This window comes from Manis pentadactyla, chromosome 4 (assembly GCF_030020395.1).
Source record: "Manis pentadactyla isolate mManPen7 chromosome 4, mManPen7.hap1, whole genome shotgun sequence".
Lineage (NCBI taxonomy): Eukaryota > Metazoa > Chordata > Mammalia > Pholidota > Manidae > Manis > Manis pentadactyla.
Window position 1 is genome coordinate 24,862,869 of NC_080022.1, and position 22,337 is coordinate 24,885,205.

At 48.1% G+C, this 22,337-nt stretch overlaps 1 protein-coding gene across 2 annotated transcripts in view; it reads right to left on the minus strand.

Annotated features, from left to right (window-relative positions):
• The window catches only part of TRIM62 (tripartite motif containing 62), a 29,932-nt gene extending 21,685 nt beyond the window's left edge, over positions 1-8,247 (minus strand). The window contains exons 1-2 of one of the 2 annotated variants that reach the window (XM_036885306.2): positions 7,999-8,247; positions 7,029-7,745 (exon numbers count right to left, since the gene is read on the minus strand). In XM_036885306.2, coding sequence (XP_036741201.1) covers positions 7,029-7,436 — 408 coding nt within the window. In that variant the 5' untranslated portion in view covers positions 7,437-7,745; positions 7,999-8,247. Of the gene's footprint in view, positions 1-7,028; positions 7,920-7,998 lie in introns of both variants that reach the window. The other variant, XM_057499964.1, reaches the window with a different exon arrangement.
• Positions 8,248-22,337: the final 14,090 nt, after the last annotated feature.

The following is a 22,337-nucleotide window of genomic DNA, read 5'->3' on the forward strand; positions in this document are numbered from 1 at the left end:
AGGTTTGGAGAGGCCAGGAAAGGGGCAGGAGCTGGGGGGCAGGACAGCCAGCCAGGGCTCACATGCTCCCACAGCCAGACCTCCTGTCCTGCAAGGCCACCCCTATCCCAGCCCTGAGGACAAAGCTGCTGCCGTACGCCACTCCCCGCTGGCTTTGGGGAGGGACCCTTCTCACTGCTCTTGCCAAGCTGTGCTGCCCAGTGGAGGCAGCATGGACTCTGGCATCAGGAAAACCTGCGCTGCAATCTCAGATGCATGACCTTGGGCAGACCACTTCTTCTCCTCTCAGAGCCTAATTTGTAAATCAGGGATGCAGAGCCACTCCTGGGGCTGTGGCAAGATTGAATGAGATGACATTGATGACAGGGTGCAGCATGGTGCTGTTGGCACATAGCAGGTGCTCAGGCCCTCCTGCTTCTCTGTGCTGCTACGGCTCACTCATCCCTCTCTGACCCAAGGACACCAGAATCTTCACATGGGCAACTGACTCTCCTTTCTCCTTTCCCCCGATCCCTCTTCACACCTAGAACCCTGATGCTCTGGCTCCTCCCAGCAGACCCCACGCTGTTCTGTAGCTTCTCTTTGAGCCCTGCCAATCCCTATCCACTCTGAGCCTCAGTCTTTGGCAACATCTCCTGGCTGAACCCCGCTGTCCAGGCTTTCCCCACCCTCCAACCTGTGCTCTGCCCCTTAACGCAGACCTGGCTGGGCGCTGCTGGCCTGCTCAAACTTGTTCCTGGCTCCCCAGCATCTTCAGGTCAAGTCCAAGCTTCTTGGGGTGGGGGGTGGTGTATTCAAGGCCCCTCTGTGCTGGTTGAGCCTCACCCTCCCATTCTCGCCTCTTCCTGTACACCCTCCCCTCCAGCCACAACAAACCACCTGCTCACCTCCATGCTGGTACCCGGATCAGACTCCCACAAACTGAGTCTGCATTCCAGCTTTGATGACACTTGTTGGTTGTGTGGCCTTAGACACAGTGTCTGAACCTCAGTTTCCTCATTTGTAAAATAGGTCAATGGGGCCCACTTCATAGGGCTGCTGTGAGGTAATAAGTGAGAGAGTGCTGGCCGAAGCACTAACTCCGGCCCCTGGCACTCTACGCCCAAGTGATGGTGGCTGTGGATGTGTTTCTCCCTCTGTCCATAATGCCCTCTGTCTGCCCTCAGGACCCAGCTCAACTGTCAGCTCAGGGAGGCCTGGGCGATTCTCAGTTACAGCAGAGGAGCCTGGGACACACCTGTCCTCCAGAACCACAGCAGGGCCAGGGCTCAATGGGCTCTTTCCTGGGCCTACCACAGGGTCTGGCCCTCAGCAGCTGCAGCACGAATATCGACTGAAGAAATTATCGAATGAATCCCTGAATCCAAGATGAAACCCACCTCTAAATCCTCCACACCCACCCCAAGGATCCAAGAAGAGCTCACGATCCAGAAGGTAAATGATACGGTAAAAAGACCACTGGACTAAGGGTCTGCGGAGCTGGGCCCTTGACCAGCCTCGGGCAAGTCAGTTTCCCCACCTATAAAGTGAGACTGTGTGGTTTCTGAGGCCCCGCCCTATTCAGATGCTCCCTGAGGCAGTTAGGGTATTGGTAAGGAGGGTGAGTTCCCAGCCAGACGGACCTCAGTCTGAATCTTAGCTCTGCCTTCTACTTGCAGTATGATCTCAGGCGAGCTACTGAACCTCCCAGCCTCAGTGCCTTCATCTGTGAATGGTGCTGAACCTAGCTCAAGGAGTAGGCAAAGGGAAAAGGGCCGTGGTGAGGACTCAGTGCCTGTGACTGCACCTGACACACAGCTAGTGCCCCCAAAACTTGGGCTAGTGTTTTTTTGGAGTTATTATGTCTACTCTTGTCACTCTCTACCTGATCCTTTTCTTTGTGTAAAGTATCCTGGGGCCCCCACCTTCAGTTCTTAATTTCTACACTGTGGTCTGTACATAGCCAAGGTGTCCTAGAGGAACAGGGCATTCCTGGCTGTCTGCAGACACCTGTGAAGAGGGAAGTGGAGGTGCCAACACCCAGCCGTGCGGGTTTGACTCCCGACCAGCCTTGCCCCCATGGAGGCTGCTGTTTGCACATATATCCTGCCCTCTCCTGGAAGAAGTAACAGCAGAGGCTACTTCCCTGGGACACAGACAACCTAGCTGCCTCCCTGTCCACTATACAAAATAAAGTGGCTCTATGAATAGGCAGTAACACTCTCTCCTTCACATACTAAGTGAACAGTCTCATTCTTACTCCCATTTCACAGATTGGGAAAGGATGCAGAGAAGGCAAAGCTGGAAAAAGCAAGAGGCAGGATTCAAACCCAGTCCCCTAACCCTGCTCTTGCCCCGTGTGGCTGCCTCAGCATCTCTGGATCACTGTGCCCCGCTTGTCAGGGCTCCCATCCAAGACTGATCCGCTGCTATCTCCCTTGGCATGAAGGAGGACTTGGGAGAGGCTCCAGTGGTCACATGAGGCCTGGAGAGGGTGGCTGGGACTGAATCCGATCCCTTCTCTGGAGATTAGGAAGCTGAGATGGCCAGAGAGCCAAATGCCATGCCTGTCCAAGATGACATCTAGCCACCTGCCCTCGGTGCATCAGCTGGCACAGACAGACTGTGTCCTTAGCCTGACCCTGTCCTGAGTACTTGAAATACAAAGACAGGCAGGGTTGGGGGAGATAATGACCCGCCTTTGGGAGCAGCTTGGAGGCTATGAGTGGCCCACGCAGACTAGCTTATAATCCTGTCCCTGCCATTTACCAGCTGGGTGACTGAACAAGTCACTGAATTCCTCTGAGCCTGTATTTCCTTATCTGTAAAAGGAGTGAATCACGGTACTCACTTGGCAGGCTGTTCTGAAGATTGAATGAAGTCACACAGGAAAAGTGCTTAGTGTGACTCAATAAGTATTGGCCGAGAAACCCCAAAGCTTCTGAGATGGGGCTCCCTCCCCGAACTTTGCTCTGTGGTCCAGTGCTCAGCAATGAAAAAAAAGGGAAGGCATGTGCATACACACATGCTCACATGCTATTTACACAACAAAAATTCCGTATAACTAAAAAACAATCCTAACCATGGTTTTCTATGGGGTGGAATTCTGGGGGAACTTTAACTTTTACATTATATCGCTCTTTTTATTATGTTAATTTTACAATCAGAAAAACTAAAGATATTTAAAAATTGTGGTGTACGACTGGGCCAGGCATCATACCAGGTACTTTAGACATAGCACCTCTAACCCTTATAACATCCTTCCCAGGAAGGTCATATTATCCCTATGTTATAGATGTGCAGGTGGAGGCTTAGAGAAGTGAAGTGACCTGACCAAGGACACACAGCTCATCCATGATGATGCCAGGATCTGACGCCAGTACTGGAACCTGGAGTACAACGCAATTCTGCTCGGCAGGTCAGGTACAGCTTCATGGAGGAGGTGATATTTGAGTTGAGACTGGAGGACTGAGTAGGACTTCTTTCTCTAGGCTAGCATTTTCAACAGGGGGGTGATTTTCATCCCAGGGGACATTTGATGAAGTCTGGAGACATTTTTGGTTGTCACAGCTTGGGGTGTGGTGGTGGTGGTACTGGCATCTAGTGGGTAGAGGCCAGAAATGCTGCTAAACATTTTACAAGTACAGATGGCCTGGCACAACAAAGACTTATTTGGCCCCAAATGTCAATAGTGTAAAACATGATGTAACATACAAGAGCTGTCATTTATTGAGGGCTCACTATGTGCCAGATGCAGTACTAAGTTCTTGTAAATGCCATCTTATTTACCCCAACCCTGTTACTCCCATGCTGTCTATGAGAGACTGGGGCTCAGAGATGGTAAGTGACTTTCCTAAGGTCACACAGCCAGAAAATGGTAGAGCTAGGACTGGAGCTGCCTGAATACAAAACCAGAGCTCTTAACGTTTCTGCTCTGCTGACTTTAGGATTTGTAATAAACGTGTAAAAACTCCAGGTCACCTGCTAGGCTAGGAGACTACCCAGCTGGGTCCAGGCATAACCTCCTCTGGCCTTGATGCCTTTGGTAAGGCCCTCTCCCTCCACCTCTGCCATTTCCCCATCTGTCAAGCGAAGGTTACACCAGATCTCCAAGGCCCTGCCAACTCTGAGTCTGTTATTCTCCAGAAGAGGGCCCAAGCCCAGGCTCCCGGGGCCCTAGGGACTGAACCGCCAGCAGCTGGGAGGGGAGAAGGTGTGACAGGCAGGTTCAGCTTCATTCCCAGTACATAAATAGTTAATGAGCCCTGCCTTCCCCCAAGGAGAGAGAGAGCCACATAGGGGTGGGGAGTGGCTTGAACTTTACCCAGGAGCTTACCTCTCCAGTCGGGAGGCATGTTTCTCTGCCACCTTCTTGCCAAGACCAAAGGAGGCACTCAAGCCAGGACTGCTTCTTAGGCAATAAAGGTTGGTCTGGGCATTCACTTAGCTGGGCACATCAGATCTCACCGGTAGAAGGAGAAAGGATGGCCGTGCATGCTCACCCAGCCCCTACCATGTACCAGGCATCTCGCATAGCAGGTTTATCTCAGGTCAGCCTCATGAAAATCCTGGTAGGAAAGAATCATTCTGACCCCAGTTTACAGAAGACAGCATAAAGGCTTCTATGAAGTGACTTGCTGAGTTACACAGACAGGGCTGAAAGAAGGTTTGGAACCCAAGTGTGTCAGTTCAGGACCATATACTAGAGAGTGAGTAAGTGGCAGTCCCGTTATTCTTTTCACCCAAGAATGAAAGTGTTTCAATAATGTTTGGAAAACGTGTATCTTCAATTTCTCCTGCATTCTCCAGGACATGGAATAGACTGCAAAATAATCCTGATTTCCAATAATATCTGATTGCAGATAAGGGAACCAAGGCTCAGAAGGCAGAGGCCTCTCTATCTAAAAAGTCAGACAGGGAGAGGAGGGGGTGAGCAGAAAGGGAGGAGGAATCTGGCCGGGGTCAGGTGTGCTTTCTAGCCCGGCTCTCATTGTCTGGCAGAGGGTAAGTCACATCACCTCTCTGGGCCTCAGTGTCCACATCTGTATAACAAAGAGGTTGGGCACATGGTTGCAGAGAGAGTCCCTTTAAACTCTCACAACTTGAGCCCAGTCAAAGGTTCTTTCCTCCCTGTTTATGTGACTTAACAAACAGGGAGATGGGGATAACAGTGCTTGGCACAAGGGGCTCTGGGCGTGGAGGGCCAATGCCAGCCTTGTGCAAGCTCCCAGTACCCTCAACCCTTGCTCTCCATCCTCAATAAGCCAGACCAGAAGGGGAGTCAGTCATGGTTTAGGGGTGAAAGGGACAGGGAGGGGGTGATGGTAAACATAAGACCATTTCTCCTGAGGCCAATGCTCACCTCCATGGGCATCTGCAAGGTGCAGGCTGACTCATCAAGACTTGTGTATAAGGAGGGGGGTAACCCCCTACATAAGGGAAAGTAGTTATTTAGCTCCTGCTTAAGCATCTTGAGGGCCAGAGAGCTCACTACCTTCCAAATTAGCCCACTGCATTTTTCATAAAATGTTTGAGTCAACAACCTCTGCTTCCAAAAGCTCCACATTCTGGGCCAGCCCATGGTCAGTGTAGGTTATTCATTCAACCTTTGCTGATTTGTACTCTGGGTCAAGCCTTGTGTTGAGCTCTGGGATTATAAATATGATGAATAAAAGATTGTTCCTACTATTGGGGAACTGTGAGCTAGACTGGTATCCCAGAGCTGCTGGATTTAAATGGTGTAGCTTGAGGAAAAGATTCCAGGCTCAAATAAGCTTGGGAACCATTTTATTAATCACAGCAAAATGGGTTTCTTTGCTACAAGGTTTCTTCTCCAAGCCTTTAATATGCCAATGTACACCAAGAATCTTCCAAGGAGGGTATAGAGAATATATTGTATTTCTCAAATATAGCTAATCTTGCAACACTATTTTTTAAAACATCATACTTATTAACAGAGAACATTTGGCGAAATGCAGCTCTAATGCTATTTTTTTGGCCAGTGGAGTTTGGGGAAGGCTTACATAGAAAAGACATTTGAGCAGGGCTTTGAGAGTTGAATAGGAGTTGGTCAGTGGAGATGAGAAGGTTTAAGGGAGACCAATTATAGTCCATAGCTGACTATGCTCAGGTTACCCTGTGTGTACTCTTTCACTTAGTCCTCAAAGGTCCTGCTGTGGGTGACAGAGCCAAGGAGGTCATCAAAGGCCCCTGGAGACTCCTGGAGGTCCACTCCCTACCCTTTCTCAAAGCAGGACCTTATTCTCCAAATCTTGAGTCTTGAAGTCCTGTTGCTACTCTTAACCTGGCCTCTACTCTGGGTCAACAAAATGGTTCTTATAGTATCTGGACCTGATCCCAGCTATAAATCCCTTACACTCTTTTGCCTAGCCCTTGGCACCTAAACCTACCCACTCAGCAGTTTGTTGACCTTAATTTAGACCCTTTCTTAGAAAATTTTAATCCTAATCTGCTCAGTGCAATCTAGCCCTAGTCCTGCCCACTAGGCCCTGATGTACACCTGATTGAGCCCCGCCCCATCATGCCCTCTCAGGTACTCTTACAGTCCAGACCCATCCTCGGAGGGCGGCCCCACCCCCTGTCTAGCCTTGACTGTGTTCCCATCCACATCTGTGTCTTTGTCCCCAACTCTGTCCTGAACCATTCTTATGTGGGGCTTGTCTCCAGGCCTAGCCCCCACGACCCCTAAGAGTGGCACTGCTCTTGCCCAACTCTGACTCAGCCGCGTCCCCAACCCTGCCCCGGTCGGTACCTGGCCCAGCTCTTATTTCATTTGTCCTCACCGTCCCACTCCAGTGGTGATCACCCCAGCCCACGTTCAGGTCTCAGACCCCGCTGGTTACACGGCCCAACGCTCCGCCCCCAACACTCCACCCCGACATCCTCGCCGAGACCCCGCCCCATCCTAATTCTGATAGGGCCCTGACCCTCCCAACGCCCCCGCCCGGTGACAATCCTGACCGGGCCCTGCCCACGGTCCAACCCTGGCCCTGCCCCCGGGGCCGCCCCCGGCCGGTCCGGCAGCTCACCTGCAACTCCTCGAAGGCATCGTCGATGCCGGTGACCTGGTGCTGCTCGTGCAGCGCGGGCTCATCGCAGAAGAAGCAGAGCAGCGCGCGGTCCGTGAGGCAGAAGAGCTTGACCTTGTCGTGTGCCTGGCAGGGTCGCGCGGCGCGGCGCGCGTTGAGGATGGCATCCAGCGGGAAGGCGCTGTAGCGCTCCACGATGTTGGCCAGCTTGAGGCTGGGCGCGAGCGCGGGCTCGGCGAACGTGCGCCGGCACTCTGGGCAGTCGCGGGCGCCCTGCGCCTCCTGCCGCACCCAGTGCTCGGTGATGCAGCGGCGGCAGAAGTAGTGCTCGCAGCCCAGGCTCACCGGGTCCTGGTAGATGCTCAGGCAGATGGAACAGAGCAGCTCGTCCTTGAGGCTGCACGCCATGGAGCCGGGGGCAGCGGAGAGTGGGGCTCGAGATGCAGGGGCCGGGGGGCGGCTGAGAGCGCGGCGCTGTCGGGGGCAGCACCGAGGGGTGGGTGCGGCAATCAGGCCGGGAGAGGTTGGAGTAGGAGCTTCAGGAGAGGGAAGAGGGGGCTCTCTTGCAGGGGGGCAACGCGAGGAGAGGGTGCGAGGTAGAGACTACTCGGGATGCGAGCCCAGGAAGGTGGTCTCGAGGTAGTGGGTGATCCGGAGCGATGGGTGCTGGAGGGAGGGGCCGCGGGTGTCTGAGGGAAGGCGCTCCAGGCAAGGAGGCTGTAGAGAAGGGGCAGTGTGAAGGGATGGGTCCTCGGAGAAGGGGATCCGGGTGGGGGTGTGGAGGCCTTAGGGGGGCCGAAATCCCGGGATGGGTGCAATGGGGGGAGGGGGAGAAGCTGGGGATGGGGAATTCTGAGAGGGAAGTCAGGAGGCGCCGTATCGCGGCTGTGCCTGGCAGAAGAGAGGAGGGGTGTAAGCATGCTCCGCTGCCGGGTCCCTGCCCCAACACTCGGCCCGGTGTGGGCCTTACCCGCGCTGTTTCAGCAGCCACTGCTCCAGTCCGAGCGCCGCTTCTCAACCCGGAACCAGCCGAGCGCGAGCTGCCGGCGGCCTTGGCTCCCTCCCCGCCCCCGCGGGCGGGGCCCAAGCAACTCCGCCCCCGCGGCGGGCGGGGGAGAGGAGGGGCGGGGCCAGACCTCCAGCCGGAGGACCCCTCCCCTGCCCACCATTCTCATCCCTGGGGAGAGAAACCCAGCTGTTCCTTCAGGATCTGCACATGGAACAACATCCAGGTCTCGCTTAGGGTCCCTGCAGCGGGGCGGAGAACAGTTCATTTAAGAGGATAACGAAAAAACAAGGAGCATCTTTATCATCAGTTTGAAGATTTGGGAAAAATTGAATTTTTTATGTAAACAAGGATATGTCATATAATGTACATAGAATAAACTTTTGCATAAGATGTAAAAATAAAACTCGAGAAATGCCCTGCTTGCTTAGAGCAAGTTCAAGACCGTCACACTCCCAAACTCTAGGGTCCCATTTCCTCTTCACTTTCTTAATACTTGGGGAAAAACTCTGGAAAGCCCTGGCCTGGCTAATGTCTGACCCAAGAAGTTGCTTCCATTCTGCAAACGTTTGTGGAGTGCTGTATTTATTTGTGTGGGTGGGAGGAGAGGGGAACCGGAGAGAGGGAGAAAGTAAAGGACACCTTGTCTTGTATGCCAGATGGAGAGGGAATAAGGGATTTCTAGGCAGAGGAGTCAGCAAGCCTGTGCAAAAGCATAGAGGTGTGAAAGGGGAGGATGCATTTGGGGGAAGTGCAAGTAGTTCTGTACTGTTGAGGGTGTAGTGGGGAAGGCAAGTAGAGGGTGTAGTGGGGAAGGCAAGTAGAGGAGGGTGTTGAGGGTCATGGCAAAGGATTTCCTGAAGGCCTGGGGCTTTCAAGCAAGGGAATGACCTGAGGCGATGTGGGTTATAAGGAGTCAAGTAAATGCTCACTATACCATGAGCAAAGTGAAGGTAGGGACCCGTTCTGATGTGCCTGCATATGTGCACGGCTTGGCACACAGTAAAGGTGAGTAACAGCAGCAAAGATATGGATTGCAGGAAGAGAGACTGGGCACCAGCTGCGTCACTTGTCACAGTGCCTGCAGGAGACCTGAACGGGGGTCATGACAGTGGGTAAGGAGAAAAGGCCAGGGTATTGAAAGTATAGACACTCTGGAATTTGTAATGGATTGGATATGATGCTGAGAGAGAAAGAGGCATTGAGCATGGCTCCCAGTTTCTGCCTCCTCCGGAAATGTCTTCACTGGTGTTAAAGTTTATTGAGGTACGATTTATGAAACAAAGTTTACTCCTCTGCTACTTGTCCTTCATTGTATCATCATTAACTGGTCCTGTGTTTCCGTCACTGACAGAAACAAGTTGGTAGCTTATTCAACAGCCAGTCCTAACTTTTCCTTTGGAGTCAGAGGCCTGATTTGTTCAGGTGGCCGGCCCCCTTACCCGTGTAACCAAGGGAAGGCTGACCCCAGCCCATCTCCAGAATTAAGTCCCGTTTGATCCAAGTCCATCGTGGTGGTTGTGTTTCTCTTGCCAGTGATGGTTTGGGCTCAGACATGTGATGCAGGTCTGGCCTGAAAAACCAGAGGGGAAGCCCATGGTTGGGAAGTAATTTTTCCAAAGGGTCTCTCCCTTTAAAAAAAGTCTGCCACCTTTGCTGAGAGTGGATGTATTTGGTGGTGACGCTTGGAATTGCAACAGCCATCTTGCTGCCAGCCTGAGGATGCAGCCAACATGTGATTGAAGCTGCAAGAATCCTGGGGAAAATGCTGGTGCTCTGACACAGAGCCTAGGCTGTTGGTTATATGAGATGGTCCATTTTATTGCTTAAGCAAGTTTAATAGCAGTGTGCTGTCACTTGGCAACCAAAAGAATCCCAAATGAAATGCATCCCTATATTATATATATATATATATTGTAAAGAGGGCAGGATCTAAATTATTGAAGCATTTGTAGTGCAATGAAACCAAGCTTGATGATGGAAGAAATAGGCTTCATTTATTCAACATGTGATCAACCCTCCTCTTCTACAGCAACACAGTGGCTGGTCTGCTAGAGACTCCACTTCCCAGCTGCTCCTGCAGCTGAGTGTGGCTTTGTAACTAAGTCCTTTGCAGGAGAATGAAATGAGAAATAGTCCTTAAGGCATTTACTGATACTGACTCTGGGCAGGACTTGTGCTAAGGGATGGAATGAACTATGGCCCCTTCCTACTAAGGAGCATGCAGTCCAGAAGGAAAACAATGAAAAATCAAAACAAAACAAAACAAAATAAGTCAAGCACAGTTTACTGAGCACTCTCTCACTTTATTGAGCATTCTCACTTAATTGATTAGGTCTGAGCCTCATAACAATCTTAACTACTAGATATTATTACCCCACTTTATAGAAGAAGATGTTGAGGCTCAGAGAAAGGAGATGTGATGAAATTTGTTAGTTGTCCACCAAAACCCATCCTACTTTTCTATGGCAATACAGTTCTCAGGGAAATGGTGTGGTAGAGACTGCAGTTTTCACCTGCTCTTGCGGCTGAGTGTGCTTTGCGACTAAGTCCTTTCCAAGCATGTGAATAGAAATAATTCTTAAAGCATTGGGCTTTTGTGCTTCCATGTTCCACTTCCTCCTGCTTTGAGTTGGAACATAGATGTGCTGGGCCCCAGCTTCAATAGTCCTTCAAAGGGGCTAGCATAGCAAAGACATGGAAGGAAACTGGTTCCGGAAAGACTACTTGGAGGGGAGCCACCCACCAACGTGGACTAGAGAGTGAGAAATAAATTTCCATTTTCTAAGAGCTGTTGTTTTTGGGGTGTTTTTCTTGCTGCAGTTTAGCCTACTCCATGCATTGTACCGCTGTCTTAGAAGGGGCTCGGGTAGTGTTTTATGCTATTGTCTAAATCCTTCCAGGAGCCGAGTTCCTTTTACTATCTTGCTCCAATATCTTCCCAAGTGTAAAGAAGATGGTTTTCTCTGGCTGAGAGTCTCAGTCTCTTTGACCTTTCTAGCCTTTAGTGTTTTTACCCTTTGAGCTGTTCTTCTGATCTTACTCCATCTCAGTTAAGATGCAGAGCCCTGCACTCACTCAGACTGTTGGTTGTATTTAAGTTTGGCAAGTCATCTTTCTGGATCTGTTTCCCTAACCTGATGTGGTTGAGAGGTCTTGACCTAAGGTTTGGAGATCCTGACTGCAGTGTATGCCATCTGCTTCCATTCATACTGTAAAAAATATCATCAGTATTTTTTTGGGGGAAATCTATTCAAGAGATATTGAAAAAAAAAAGGAAGACCTAAACAAAATACATACAGACACAGACATACATAGTCATGCATCTGTGCACAGACATTACTTGCATAGCAAAAATCTCTAGACCCCTAGAGCAATTCTAACTGTGTTTATCTATGAGCTAGGATTGGGGTTAGGGGGCATAGCTTTAACTTTTTCATTGTATGTATAGCTCTGTTTTTACTTATTTATTTGTTTAATATTTAATTTTATAATCAGAAAAAATAAAGACACAGTCAGTTCTCATTATTCATGGATTCCATATTTGCAAATCTGCCTACTCCTAAAATTTAGTTGTAACCCCCAAATCGATACTTGAGTTGCTCTCAAGGTCATCTGTGAACACATGCATGCACAGAGTGGGGAAATTTCCCTTTGCTCTGGTGCACACATTCCCAGCTGAGGCTGAACAAGGCAATGCTCAGCTTTCTTGTTTCATCTCTCATACCGTGAGCAAGTGTCCTTTTTGTGATCTATTTGGGGCCACGTTTTTTGTTGGTGCTTTCTTTTTTTTTTTTTTTTTTTTTTTGTGTGTGTGTGTGTGTGTGTATTTTATTTTTTAAATTTTTTACTGGAACTTTTTTCTGTTTTTCTTTTTTCTTTTATTTTGGTATCTTTAATCTACAATTACATGAGCAACATTATGTTTACTAGACTCCCCCATCATCAAGTCCCCCCCACATACCCCATTACAGTCACTGTCCATCAGCATGGACAGTGCTGTAGAATCACTACTTGTCTTCTTTGTGTTGTACAGCCCTCCCCATGCCCCCCCCCACTATGTGTGCTAATAGTAATGCCCCTTTTTTCCCTTTATCCCTTGCTTCCCACCCAACCTCACCAGTCCCTTTCCCTTTGGTAACTGTTAGTCCATTCTTAGGTTCTGTGAGTCTGCTGCTGTTTTGTTCCTTCAGTTTTTTCCTTTGTTCTTATGCTCCACAGATGAGTGAAATCATTTGACACTTGTCTTTTTCCTCCTGGCTTACTTCACTGAGCTTAATACCCTCCAGCTCCATCCATGTTGTCGTGAATGGTAGGATTTGTTTTCTTCTTATGGCTGAATAATATTCCATTGTGTATATGTACCACATCTTCTTTATCCATTCATCTACTGATGGACACTTAGGTTGCTTCCATTTCTTGGCTATTGTAAATAGTGCTGGAATAAACATAGGGGTGCATCTGTCTTTTTCAAACTGGGCAGCTGCATTCTTAGGGTAAATTCCTAGGAGTGGAATTCCTGGGTCAAATGGTATTTCTATTTTGAGTTTTTTGAGGAACCTCCATACTGCTTTCCACAATGGTTGAACTAATTTACATTCCCACCAGCAGGGTAGGAGGGTTCCCCTTTCTCCACAACCTTGCCAACATTTGTTGTTGCTTGTCTTTTCGATGGTGGCCATCCTAACTGGTGTGAGATGATATCTCATTGTGGTTTTAATTTGCATTTCTCTGATGATTAGGGATGTGGAGCATCTTTTCATGGGTCTGTTGGCCATCTGAATTTCTTCTTGGAGAACTGTCTGTTCAGATTCTGTGCCCATTTTTTAATTGGATTATTTGCTTTTTGTTTGTTGAGGTGTGTGATCTCTTTATATATTTTGGATATCAACCCTTTATCAGATCTGTCATCACATACTATAGGATGTCTTTTTGTTCTATTGATGGTGTCCTTTGCTGTACAGAAGCTTTTCAGCTTGATATAGTCCCACTTGTTCATTTTTGCTTTTGTTTTCCTTGCCTGGGGAGATATGTTCATGAAGAAGTTGCTCATGTTTATGTCCGAGAGATTTTTGCCTATGTTTTTTTCTAAGAGTTTTATGGTTTCATAACTTACATTCAGGTCTTTGATGCATTTCGAATTTACTTTTGTGTATGGAGTTAGACAGTGATCCAGTTTCATTCTCTTGCATGTAGCTGTCCAGTTTTGCCAACACCAGCTGTTGAAGAAGCTGTCATTTCCCCATTGTATATCCATGGCTCCTTTATGGTATATTAATTGATTATATATATATGTTTGGGTTAATATCTGGACTCCTGTTCCACTGGTCTGTGGGTCTGTTCTTGTGCCAGTACTAAATTGTCTTGATTACTGTGGCTTTGTAGTAGAGCTTGAATTTGGGGAGCGAGATCCCCCCTGCTTGTTGGTGCTTTCTGTTGGTGGTTTTGCTGTTTAAATGTGTCCCCTCCCTTGACCACGCATAACACTGAAGTGCTGGCTGGTGTTGCTAAGTGCAGGAAGCCTGTGATGGGCCTCAGGGAGAAGATACATGTCTTTAACGAGCTTTGTTAGGTGTGAGAGTGCTGTTAGCTGTGAGTTCAGTGTTAGTGAACCAACAGCTTATATTAAATAAATTGTATTTAAACAGAAATGTGTAAAAAAGGAAGTTATGTATTGACTGGTTGATGAAAACATGGCCAGAGGCTCGCAGGATACCTAACACTATATGTCCTCAGAGGGCAATGGTTCAGTATTCCCTATTTCAGTCTTTGCAGCAACTTTGTAGAACACAACTAGTGTAATAATAAGTCGACAGTATTTAGAATTGTGTGGTTAACAGCATCCACAATACAACACCCACATCCTTCCATCCAGGTAGTGCAGCTCAGTCCTGCTCAAAGGGGAGGAGGGGTGGGGCAGGGAATGAGCATCGATGGAGCCACTCCTGTGTGCTAGGCATTGTGCTAGGGGCATAATGCCCCTTGTTTTATTTAATCTTCACAATAGCCCTCCTGCCTTGAGTTTTTTCTGCCCATTTGCCATTGACGAAACTTCAGATCAGAGGGGTAAAGAGATTTGCCTAAAGCCAGAACAAGTAAGAGGCACAGGCTTCTCCACCCCAAGCTGCTGGAGAAGATTCCACAGTTGAGCAGCTTGGAGCTGGGCCAAATCTGGACCCTCAGCTCCATCCAGTGGTCTGCGCCCCCTTTCTCGGTCCCTTCCCCAGCATTCCAAACCTTTGCCTGTCTCCTCAAGTCCCTTGGACACACCCCTATTCCTTTCTCAGTGGGGACCTTGCCTCCCACTCCATGGAGAGAGTAAAGCTCCCTCTGGGGGAACTTGTCAAATTCCAGTCCCCTTCAACTTAGCTATGGAAATACCTCAAGTCCTTTGTGAAATGAGGCAAAGTATAAAATAAACAAATGGATGAAGTCAATGCATATATACCTCCATTCATCCTTCCCTCCTTCCCTGTAGTCTGAGGATGAAGTGTGCCTTCTGTTCACACCTAATTCCTCCACCTGGGCCCTCGTCTAATTCCCCCCAGGCCTGCCCTGGGACCCAGCTCCTTCAGGTTTCCCCTCTCCTCTCTGTATTTTTGTCTCCTTCCTGGGCATTGGTTATTTTCCCTCAGCCTATAAACTTGCTCAAGTTTCTCTTAAAACAGCACTCTACAGCTCCCCCGCCTTTAGCTACCACCTCATTTCTTGCCTTGCTCTAGCCCAGCCTCCTGAAAGAATTGTCTGTACCCTCTTCCCTGCCATTCATCAACTGTGGCAGCCTGGCTCTGTGCCCCACCACTCCACTGAACTCACTAATCATCTCCTAATTGCCAATTAAAGATAGCTGCTAATACACAGTTGCTGCTGCAGAAAAACAAAATACAGAGAAAAATTAAAAGGAAATTTGAACTATTCATGATTACACCACCCACAAAGAACTATTGTTAATACTTGGTTTATATCCTTGCAGACCTTTTCACCTGTCATATACGCTTGAGCACATTCACATGTGTATACACACACACACACACACACAAGGGAGAGGAGGAGGTAGGAGAGAGGCAGAGGGAGAGGGAGAGGGAAGAGACATTTTAAAAATAGAAATGAGTTCACTCCTTAAATCATTGCTTCTTAAAGCATGGTCCTTGAACCACATGTGTCTTAGCATGAGTTCTTCTAAGAGCTGACCTTGAGATAAGGACTGGAGTGAAAATAGTTTATTTGGGAAGTGTAAGTAACACTATTAAGGAAGTGGGAAAGTGAGACACGGGAGGGAAGGCATCCCCAGAAGGCTGTACAGAGCACAGGGGGCAAAGAAGCTCTCTTCTGCCAGGAAACTTTAGGAAATGGTGCGAAACATATGCCTCAGAATGACCCTGCCTGAAGGGCGAAGGAGCTGGCATGTACAGCCCATCTTTGAGCACTGAGGCTGTTCCCTGGCACTGTGACCTGCGATGTGTGCCGTCAGCTTTATGCAGCTCTGGGAAGAGGATCCCTGACCATAATGCAAATGCTGGAATAGTAAGTCTCGGTGCACGCTGACAGGTTTGAGGGCTCAGGGCAGGGCAAGGACAGCGTAGGCACAGTCCACCCCTGCTCAGATCAACTTGCTCACCACAGTGTTTAACCTCCTGCTACTACTACTTCAAGGTGGTGGCCAGTCAGAATTTATTTTAAAAAATACGACAAAAGAGGAAATAGGGGAGCTGGTGGAATAAGCTGTGGTCACCACCGCAGTGGCTGGTCCTGCGACGAGCTGATACTCCTCATCTTCCTTCTCTACCACCTGCTCTAGAGGCCCTTCTCCTGGCCAGTGGGGGTCACTTGCCCCTGTCAGTTCAGTAACTCCTTTCTTTGCTTGCGGGTCTACTCTCATGAGGAGGTCAAGTTGCCAGGACCAGATATAATTTTAGTTTTAGTAAAGCCATTACTGTGTTTTCTGGTAGAAGTATTCTTCCTCTACTCTGTGGGAATCAGGAACTCTAGTCTAATAGAGCCTAAGGGTTTAGGGCTAGGAAGCACAAACCTACCAAGCAGGTCACTGAAAATAAAGGTGAGATGGGTCACTTCCTTGGTTCCCAGACTTGTATATTCTACTGATCAGGGATGCAACACATATATCATAGCTATTGGGCCAAGGTATATAAATACATCTTAAGGACAGCATCTCAGCCCTGTCTTCAAGCTGATACCTTAGTTATATTTGTAAGTGATTATTCCAACATTTTCTCAGGATGGCAGCTTTTGATCAACTCGGTGTGTAGTAGGATCAGTGGATAATACAGTCTTGTGCCCATTTTCTCCATGATCATGTTATGGGGGAATCCCACAGTGATAAACTAGACACTCTGACCCCCAGATAGATGTTGTGGATTGAGAAGGCAAACCTATGTCAATCCACAAAGTCATAGAAGAATCATGGCTCTTCTGGGATGGTTGGGTTCATTGTAATCAACCTGTCACCAGTGTGGCTGGGTGCTCTTCTTAGGGTTGGTACCATATCAAGAGCTTGGCATGAGTCTGCTCTGACCGACTGGACACTTAGGAGTAATAATATCTAGATCAGCTTTGGTGAGAGGGAGCCCTGGCCTTGGGCCATGCATGGTCTCCATCCTTGCCAGCATGGCTGCTTGGTTCATGGCCCACTGAGGGAGCAGAGGTGAGAGGATGGCTCATTTCAATTCAATGAATCATTTTATCTATCTGGTGTTCAATGCCTTCTCTGCCATGGCACTCTGGTAGATAACACAATGAGACAGAGATCCATACATCTGGAATCTTCCCTCAGAGGCCAATGTACCAGCTTCTTCCCCAGACTTCCTTAACTCCAGTTTGCCAGCCTTGCCCTTTACAGGGTCCCGATTCATCAGCCGAACCATTCACCACTGCACAGGAATCCTTTCCTCAGGCCACTCCTTCTCAACCAAGTTGAGGACATAATGTACTACGTGCACTTCTGCCTCCTGGGAGAATTTCCCCTTTCCACTACCCTGCAGGATACCCCCCATGGGGCTGTAGTGCCACAAAGCATATTTTTTGTGTGTGTTTCCTACCAACCTATTGTGCTAACCTGTCTATAAACCAGGCCCAAGCTTTTCCTCCTCTGCGGCTGGTCATAGGAATCCTCTGTGAGTCAATGGGTGTAGGCAGAGGGTGAGGCTCCAGTGCAAATAGGGCTGATAACATGGGGTCTGGCCTGCTCGTGTAATTTATTTGTGGACCTCTGGTCCTGTGCAGGCCTGATCTCGAATGCCCCCTTTCTGTCCTTGGTAGGTCTGACAGTACACAACCGACAGTGGGAAGCTCTGGCCACACGGTCTCCCGTGGTCGGTTGCTCAGTCTCAGAGCACAGTAGAACATCAGGTGTTAGTTTTCAAATATTGAACAGTTTCCTGCAGCAGAAAGCATACCTTCACTCTGGATTCCTAGGGATCTGCACTGAAACCTCCCACTGGGGCTCACAAAAGGCTCCATGTGTGTCCTTACTACCATGAATACTTTTATTGGAGCAGTATTCCCACATGAGAAATACACAGCCTCCAAACTCCAGAGGTTTACTCTTTCTTGGGGCCAAGAGACACACGGTATAATTGCTTGTGCATTACTTTGGAGGGGATGTCTCTGCATGCCCTAGATCACTAAACTCCTAAAACTTTCACTATTGCGTCAGATCCCAGCCTCTTGTGCATATGGCATCCAGAGCACTTGGCATTTCCTCCCTCCTGGGTCTGATTAACACGATCCCATCAACATGGTGACCCTCAGAACTGGTTCCTTCAGAACCAGCAAGAGGTTCAGAGGGATGAAAGGTACTCCATGGTGACAGAGTGAGCAAGTCGTGGTAGCCCGGGGACAAGAATATGAATGTATACTGCTGTCACTCCAAGTCAATGTGATTCCTTCCCATCTTCCTTCCTGAAAATGACTGGGGGGAAAAAAAAGGAAAACACATTTGCCAGAACAGCTGCTGCATACCACGTGCCAGAGGTTATCTTGGTCTGTTTTAGTAACGACACCACATCTGGCTCAGAAACTGCAGGCGGGGCTACTGCTTAGTTACGTCCGTAGTAGGACCCCATCACCAACCATGAGCTGTCTGGTTTGTTTTGCTTTGATTTTTATTTCTGCGGTGGTTAGTCTGGTGAATTAAATAGGAGTACCATGGGGACAACCTCTTCTGCATCCTTTAAATCTTTTAATCTTTGAGGGCAGTGCTAATCTCTGCCAGTCACCACAGAGGGTGGAAGTACTTCTAATTGACTATCTTGTCTGGGGGGTGTGTATGCAATTTCAGATGCTTCCACTGGCCTTCCTACCATTATGGATCTTTCTGTACAGATTAAGAAGCCAATGTGATGTTTCTTCCAATGGCTGTTTATTCATCCTAATTAAGCATTCAGGGATGGGGAAATGATCAAAGGAGGGTCTGCAGACCCAGGGGACACACTGTGAGACGGGCTTTGTTCAAGGCTCCATTTGTCATCCTGCCCATATATTCCTGTTTTAACAGGAGGGTGACAGTGGCATTTTGGTTGCCCGACTACCAATGTTAGCTCAGACCCTGTATCCAAAAACCAGAGAAACATTCGGATAGTCTTCACTCTCCAGTGTACAGTTACTGTGGTTAAACGGCCATGAGTCCCTTTGGGGAAAGAGTGGGGTACTCAATCCTACATTTACTTACCATGGTATTACGTGGTCCTGTCCCAGTCTTCCTTTGAACCATGGACTCTGGGCATAAGGACTAGCTTAAGCGTGGAAAACGGGTGAGGGCTAGCAATTTTCCATTGTGATGGCTCACATCAGCCTTCAGATCACATGCTCTGGTATGTTTTGGTTACATTAGTCGGTCATACCGTTGTTGGTTGCCCACCGATCTAGCCGTTAGGAATTCCAAGGTCTGTTTGCTATTCCCCAGATCCCTGCCCTTTGGCAAATGCTCCATCCACCTGGCCTCTGCTGTGCTGAAACCCTATTGTCACCATTAAGAAGCACTAGGGGGTCCCATTGCACAGCAGCTTCCCCTACTGCCCCCTTACCTTAGAAAGGACCACCCAGCTGCCCCATGATGCCAGCACCCCCTTCACAAGCTCATTTCTTATTGCTTCAGTGGAAGGAACGTACTGGGAACATATCAGTTGGAGGGTCTTCTGGTTTTAGTTAATACATTTCTTCTGGTGGGCCTACCCCTCTGAACTGCTTGACTACTACTAGTTCTGGCAGTTCATGCATTTCTACATCACTTATTGTAGCTGTTCTTTCTGTTGTTGTTAAGCTACTGCGTCTGAGCGCTGAACTCACCCTTCTATAACCTGCTGTTTAGTGCTGGAGCCGGGACTCAGAAAATCGCATTTCAGCATCGCCGGTTGCTTTGTGTTACGCCCTGCCAATGACGAGTGCAGGAGGGAGTGGGCCAGGCTGGAGCAGGAAGGAGGTACTTGCCGCTCCCTATTGACTTCTTGTCCCTGGGAGCATCGCCCTAGCAAAGCTTCTTCACCTTGGCATCAGCAGTGCTTCCCGTAGCAGCAGCTGAATCCAGTTTGCAGTGTAGCACCAGTTTCCAGCACTGTGGGGTCCCTCCTCAGAGGTCTGAATTTCAGTTTATTAGAATCTCTCCTCTAAGCTTTTCAAGTTTAGTAATTGCATCCTCTTGCTTTATTTCACCAGCCCGGGCATGGCGTCTGCTCCTGGAATGGCTACCTTTGCGGTAACTTAGTGCTCTCTCTTTTTACCTTTTCAGTCGTCTAGCTAATAACATTATACCTACTTAATGCTTTACATGAGAATCTCTCTATTTAAATTAGTGCTGTGGTTTCTGTCTGTCTCCTGATTGGACCCAGATCATTCTTTTCTCCCAAGTTTTAAGGAGCCATCCCAGCTCCAAGCACCCTTGTTACAATAAGAAATCCAGAGGCCCAGGAGGGGGTCTCCATATCAACAAACTCTTCCCTAATCTAGCCCTAAATTCCACTTCCCCTCCCAACTCAACACCCTCATAATCCATTCACATGTTCTCCAGATTTCTGCTGGTGCCTATTAGCCAGATCTCGCAGTTCTTCTTATAAAAATTCTGTTTGTCTAAGCAGAGGCAGTACTTCCTCAATGGTGCCATGCTGAGACTTAACCCTAGTGATTGGCCTGCAAGATACAAGAGGAAGAAGGAGCAGGTGTTGAAAAAGGCAAGTGTCCGCTAGCAAGGTACCTGCCTTAGGTGAGGCCTCTGCACCGTCTCTAGGCAAGGAGCAGCCTGCCATCCTCTAGCAAAGGGAGCTGGAATGCTTCTGTCACTCTCATCACTGGGTCATGGGATGGTTTTCAGTCCTATCTTTCTTCCAGCCACAGGAAATTAGATTTAAAAATTCTGTCGTAAAGATTTTCTGGCTTTTATGCCATGCCCTAGATTGGTAATTGGCTGGTTTAAGGCTATCATTTTCTTCTTTCATCACATCAGTGGTCCTTAACAACAGCCAACAAACTCCACCAGTTCTTTTAATTACCACTGCCTCCGCATCACATCTCTCAAAGGCTGGAGAGGCGGTACAAACCATTAGATCCCCTTACACTTGTAGCCTAGCTCCCAATTCACTCCGAGTGGCAGTTCTTATAACGGGGCTTCTGCCACGTGTCAGGGGCTACCGTCAATGGGATCTTGCTGCCACTGACTGGCAAGCGATCCAATTCTAGGACTCTATCCTAACGATCTATTTCTTAACACCACTTCTAGTACAAGCTGATTTAGTTTGGGAGATCCCATGACATAGACTTGAGTTAAATTAGCTTATTTGGAAAGTGTCAGTTACACTGGTGGAGAAGTGGGAAGTAGTAAAAGAAAGGAAGACAGCCAAGAAGAGTTGATTCTCTAATCCAGCCACCACAGTTGGTTATCAAGGCTTAATCCATCAGGGAAACTCTAGGATGTGGTACAAAACATGTGCCTCAAATAACCCACGTGAGGGCTGAGGGAGCTGGGGTGTCTATGAACCAGCTCTGAGAGTTGTTGGTTAGGCGCGGACGCTAGCAGCTGGCACTTGGCAGGAAAGGTCCAAGGAAAGGGTGGCTAACAATCTGCATTCACATCTGAGTCATCTGATTACTTGCTTAAAACACAGATTCCTGATAGGTGGAAAGTGTGAAGGGTACATGAGACTTCTCTGAAACTTCCTGAGAAACTGTAATTACTTCAAAATAAGAAGTTAAAAACATTGGATGATCAAGGAAACCAATCATATGGAAACACAGTAAACAGAATATGTATATTTAATGTTCTTGGATTTTCTTTTGGCGTATGGAGAACTATAGTGAGGACAGAAGCCCCTTTCATCTCCTCCTGTAAATAGAAATGATGTATAAAGTATAACAAATGTATTTTAAAATACAGGGCTGAGCTCAAAAGCTGTAAGTGGAAAAGGGCCACCTGGGAGTAATTGTAATCACAGCCCACATTAGTGTGGGTGCGACGATTGAGTGTGTATTAACAATATACAATGGTGGTGGTGGTTGGGGGAAACCTTAGCCAAGAAACGAAAATAAAATTAGTCTTGGAACGGGTTAAACTAATGGAACTTCTTGTGAAACTACCCAGGGTGCTCCTCCACAAACTAAGGCAAATCGGACTTCTGTAGAAAACTGCTCCCTCTAGAAAAACATTACAAAGTATGAGAAGAGAAAGACTTCTAGGAGATAAAGTCAGGAGATGGAACAACCCAGATGATTTTACATGCTGAAGGGACACACATGTAGGGATGGAGCTAGGAGTACAAGGTTAATTCAGCAGTGATGCCTGTGAAGGACGACAGAAGGCGAGGAAGCAAGACTGGGCAGGGAGAGCCTCAGATGCAACACAGACCTAACAGTCTTGTTTAACCCAGTGGGCAATTACAGAGCAAATCGTGCCCATTAGAGAATTCCACGTTGAGCAGAAATGGCAAGACTCTAGTACCTCATTCATAATCAGTCATTGCTTAGGGGGGACTGCCAAGGACAAACATGGGCTCAACTCAAAAGCCGAGGCAGATCCTGAAGGCACTAACAGCTTGCGGTTGTCAGCTAACTGTGCTCCTTGTGGCTGAATGACGTTTTTTTTTTTTTATTGAAGCAAGATCCGCGTGGTGTGCACACCAAAAATTGGGAAAATAGAATAATCTGAATGACTTTAATGTAAGAAAGTTTAAAAAGAGATACAATTAGGAGGCTTAAGGCAAGAAGAGGAACTTAAGAAAAAAGAACCAAACAGAAACAGAGCAAACTCAATAGATGTTTTGAAAAGTAGACTGGAAACAGGCTGGAGAATTAATAAACTC